General features: G+C 36.7%; 3 protein-coding genes across 5 annotated transcripts in view; 1 reads left to right on the top strand and 2 right to left on the bottom strand.

The window, feature by feature from the left end:
* Nucleotides 1-4,744, top strand: part of LOC122093571 (thioredoxin-like fold domain-containing protein MRL7, chloroplastic) — a 39,732-nt gene that overhangs the window by 8,277 nt on the left and 26,711 nt on the right. The window lies entirely within an intron of this gene.
* Nucleotides 2,336-4,744, bottom strand: part of LOC122093572 — a 3,748-nt gene continuing 1,339 nt past the window's right edge. Inside the window, exon 2 of one of the 2 annotated variants that reach the window (XM_042663928.1) lies at nt 2,336-3,080. In XM_042663928.1, the coding sequence (XP_042519862.1) occupies nt 2,597-3,031 (435 nt within the window). In that variant the 5' untranslated portion in view covers nt 3,032-3,080 and the 3' untranslated portion in view covers nt 2,336-2,596. Of the gene's footprint in view, nt 3,138-4,744 lie in introns of both variants that reach the window. The other variant, XM_042663929.1, reaches the window with a different exon arrangement.
* LOC122093851 (protein transport protein Sec61 subunit beta-like) overlaps nt 3,388-4,744 on the bottom strand; it is a 4,341-nt gene continuing 2,984 nt past the window's right edge. The window contains exon 3 of the mRNA XM_042664395.1: nt 3,388-3,443. Coding sequence (XP_042520329.1) covers nt 3,388-3,443 — 56 coding nt within the window. The remainder of the gene's footprint in view (nt 3,444-4,744) is intronic.

The following is a 4,744-nucleotide window of genomic DNA, read 5'->3' as shown; positions in this document are numbered from 1 at the left end:
TCTTCTAGTTGATGAGAGACCAGCATAACCCTTTTCTTTTCTACCTTTTTCTTTAGTGTCTATCTTATTATCTCCGCAATCAGTGCTGCTATGAAGGAATACTGAGATACCGTGTGATATTTGAGTTTCTGTTGATCGTCTAAAGTCTGTTCCTTGATTTCTCCAAGAAGCTGTTGTTAGAGGGCTCCAACACTCCCTGTGGCACCCTGATTCTGGAGTTCTGTGGGGCAGTATTCTTCAGGCCACTATATCTCCCAATCTGGCCATTAACTTCAGGCCATCTTCTGTATTATGTTGTCCATTTTCCAGCCTACTTTCGACTGTGCTTAAGTTTTAATCTTCTATACAGGTCATTACTCTCAATCCAGCCATCATCTGTGGCTGAATTTTTTAGCTTTCAAAAGGACCTGTTACCCTTCCCTTGACTATAGTTTGAGCCCCGTCCATGGTGCCGGTTGGCCGTTATTGTTAGTTGACCTATAGTTTGTATTTGGGGGAATGGGGACAGTTCTGCAACTCTAATCCTGTTTATCAGTTGTGAGTTTTCAAGGGTTTCTTAATGTATAAACACTATCTACTTTTGGAACTAATTTGAAGGTGTTCTACCTGGGTTTGATGGTTCTGCCTAGTTACTAATATGACAGCAAGGTGCCATATACTGTAGGCCTGCTGTAGTCGTTAATCCAACGCAATTGGATTGTGATTATTGTTTGGGAATACGACTCTCTTGCTGTGACCTAACTGCCAACCTATTTTGGGTTTTGATCCAATCATTATTCTGGCTGTTATTATTGGTCTATTACTGCTGTACTGCCTGTACATCAGTACCTAATGGTCCTTCTTGTGGGTTGGGTTTGTTTACTATTTATTGAACCTAGTCCTACATCATTGACCTTACAATTGCAGGATGCAGGACAGTCTTTTCCTTTTTCTCCCTTTTCCTCTGCCCATGAAGACAAGCAGAAGAAGCGTTATGCTGTTGGATGTAGTCACCTTCAGATCATAGGTTCAACATATAGATCTGCTTGTCAAGGCATTTTCATGACTATCTCTCAGACTGTTCCATCCCTAGGTTCTTTAGTATTGCTTTCTTTCCTTGTGCTTCTGTCTTGTGACAAACCAAACTATTTTCATTTATACGAACTAGGTTGGTTTGAATATTTTCAGACTGGAAGTAATAATGGCAGGTTTGATTATTTTCTCATCTCTACCGATGTCATTCTGTAAACTATGGGTTTTCAGAATGAACAAAGATTTTCAAATGAGGATGGTCTCAATTAGATTTTGTTTTTAACCATTGTGGAATTGGTTTTACCCTAATTTTGAGATGCACAATAGTCATATCTCAATTAGATATGGTTCTAAACTTATCTATGTAATTATTGATCGATCCAATTGATCTAGTACTGTAAATTTCAGGTGATGTACCCTGTGGACTTTTAAGATAAGGAAGCATACCCCAACGGTGTTCTCTTCAATCTTTACCTTGATTAACGAATTCGATGAGAAATGGTCAACCCAGATTGAGCAAGTCAATTATGAGATCTGCTGGCCAGAGGTTTCTATGGTTACAGAAAGGCCTTCAGGATCAGGAATCTATAATCTGCTGCGCGAAAAAAGAGAAGAAAAAAACCAGTGGCTATTTGTCAAATCAGAAGCCCAAAACGATCTCGTTTCTATTTAGTTGATGCTACTAATCTGTTGATATTAAATTTGTCTTTAAACCCACATTGGAAAATCATGTTTTACCTCTTAAAAAATAAATATTGAAAAAAAAAAAAATTCTTGTAAAATTTTACGTGTAAAATTTACACCAAAGCAAAGGGAGCCTACATAAATTTGTTAAGGTCATCTCCCATATATGATTAGTGCTGAAGTCATCTATTAATTTTTAGCATAAACTACCCTTATGATTAGGGTTGGACCAAATATGGGCCCCACATTAATTCATATGTAATGTGCAAACAAGATATCTCACCCATGATTCCAGATTTCTCACAATATATATATATATATATATATTTTATAAAAAATAGGGTAAATATGTAGTGGTTAAGATTCTATTTTTATATGTTAGATAGCATAAGCCAATTTACCACTTCCCGGACTTGATTAAAATTGATTTTCTTGAAAAAAAAAAAAAAGAAAAAAAGAATACTTAGTGTTGACTATTCATTCATGGAGTTGTGTATAGTTACTTATAGTTGCAGGTAGTAAAATTTTGACATTTAATAATATATAATGATTTTCCTCCATTTGTAAATTATATAGTTGTTTCATTTATTTTGTATTTTATAGTATTATATTATATGTAGCATAAACTATACTTGCGATAGAAAACAGCCAAGAAATGCCATACATTGCCAACTTACTGTACTTCAAAGAACGGGTTTGAAGGCATAAAACAAAAGTCCATATTTTCCGGATTTAGATCCTCTCTAATTCTTGTACAATTCTCTCTGTGCATGCCAACACTTGTACATTTTCAAAGACAGATGTAGAAGTTTAAGGCATTTAAGAGGTAAAAATGGATTTAAATTCCAAAATACTCCTACAACTGATCTAGTAGAATTCATAGTAGAAATAGAATCTACCCTTAGTCATCACCGTAAGCCCTGAAACTGTAACGCTCTCGGTAGGGACCATTGAAGAAGAGATCAGCCTCAAACCATTTAGGATAGCGAACAAGGTCTCCAGCCACAAACCTCATGAAGCGTTCGCTGCCTTCAGGAACTACTCTGACCTCTCCTTCTTCGATATAGACAAGTTGGTCTACATGCCAGTCCCATGGAAATTTGCACTTTCCTGTCTTCCATATCGTCCACTTGTGGGCACCAAGCTCCTCTAGCCGCTCCTTTGATACTTGACTCTCTACTCTCAGATTGTAGAGCTCTTCCAGTGGCTTCTCCACCTTCATCGCCCTTATTGTACCAATCGAGCTTCGCTGGGTGACAGCAGCGCCATGGATCCCAGCAAATGGAGGGCAGGACATGCAAGCGGTGAAGCTTAGAGCAGCAATTGGCACGGCCATCTGTGTTGTTGGCTTCTGTTGAGGTTGCTGGATATTCCTATCTATATTTCTGTAGGGAGTCGGGACAATAGTTGAAACAGGAATGGGAAAAAAACTCTGTTCAAAACTGTATGTTTAAAACAGAAATACGGCTCAATATTTCTTCGAAAAAAAAAAAAAAAAAAACCCTGACAGAACGCATTTTAAATGTTTAGATGTTTCAAGTATGAGGCAAAAAATAAAAAAACACCAATATAGACTCAAAAATTGAGGAATTATTATAAAAATGCCAGTATTATCAAACACTTGTTTCAAATTTCACATGTCATTCCAAATTCCACAACCCATCCCTAATTTCAAAATCCAAGCACCAAATATTAAAGAAGTACATCAACTTCATAGACACATTTCAAGTAAACAAGATATTCATAACCTGTAAAGAAACATCAAAACTCAATAGATATCATCCAACATCATACAAGAACCATAAAACTTATGTTCTAAAATTTAGCCACATTAAAAGAAGAACTCCATATCACATTAAAAGAACTCCAACTGTCATGAAAGAAAAAAATTCCAAAGATCAAATTCAAAACTGGACCAAAAGAGCCAAAGTAGATCCCATAGGACCCTTCTCCCTTCAAATCAAGAGTTTGGTGGATCGGGATCGGGTTCAGCTTCAACATATGTTTCTTTAAGTCTACCCATCTCCAGCTCAATGTCTTCTCATGTGTGTGTGCTTCCCGTCTACATTTACTCAACATTTCTCTATTTTTAATCACCCAATAAGGCTGAAACTATGCTCTTAAAAGTCCCCCAAATAAGGCTGAAATCCACCACTGTTCAAAAGGGTGTGATTGGCCTTTAACCAAACTAAACATTGGAGTTGAAAGGAAGGGTCCTATGGGATCTACTTTGGCTCTTTTGGTCCAGTCTTGAATCTTGATCTTTGGCCTTTTTTTCTTTCATGACATTTGGAGTTCTTTTAATGTGATTAGGAATCCTATGATCCCAGTTAGAAAGAGAAAAATAATTCAACAGAAGAAAAATATTGTCAATCAATAATCCTACCAAAAAAAGTCCACTAATAAGTAGAAATCGCATTCCATATAAATAAATAAACCTAGTCTCATGAGAAAAATCTTGCAATTTTTTATTTTTTATTTTTTTTGCACGCAATCCATTTATGCTAAACATTATAGTGTCATTCATGTCTTTCAAGAAACTATTCCACTTCCAAGCAGGCTAAAACATTCAGATTTTCAAGTCTCCTTTGGAAATCCTTGTCAAGGTTTTAAATATTGGATAAGACCGGTATCAATTGAGACTGATCCCGAATTCTAAAACCTGGAGAGGTTTTTGCAACCCGACTGCATGGCCCAACTTTATGAATTACAGAATCATGTAAAATGGTTACTCCAACAAGCTGAGAACTATGTTGGATGCAAGAGTCATGGCACATGTACATAAGATGGTGATAGAAACACTAAGTTCTATTTGATTATTACCCAACATTCTTTGAGACGGTATCATGTATGTATTTGGAAGGCTAGCATGACACACTTATACCCAGTAAGCATTCCACAATCCACCTTACAGGGGAACCTGTCTGAGGGGCTAGATAAATATTGTGTTTGGCAGAAGATAACATTCACCGTCATCGCCCCAAAAAGGGACTAATTAAATGTTTGGGTATTCTTGCAGCCAATCAGAAATTCAAACCAATCCCCCTCC

The sequence above is a fragment of the Macadamia integrifolia genome, chromosome 11 (genome assembly GCF_013358625.1).
Source record: "Macadamia integrifolia cultivar HAES 741 chromosome 11, SCU_Mint_v3, whole genome shotgun sequence".
Lineage (NCBI taxonomy): Eukaryota > Viridiplantae > Streptophyta > Magnoliopsida > Proteales > Proteaceae > Macadamia > Macadamia integrifolia.
This window is presented reverse-complemented; position numbering and strand designations above follow the sequence as displayed.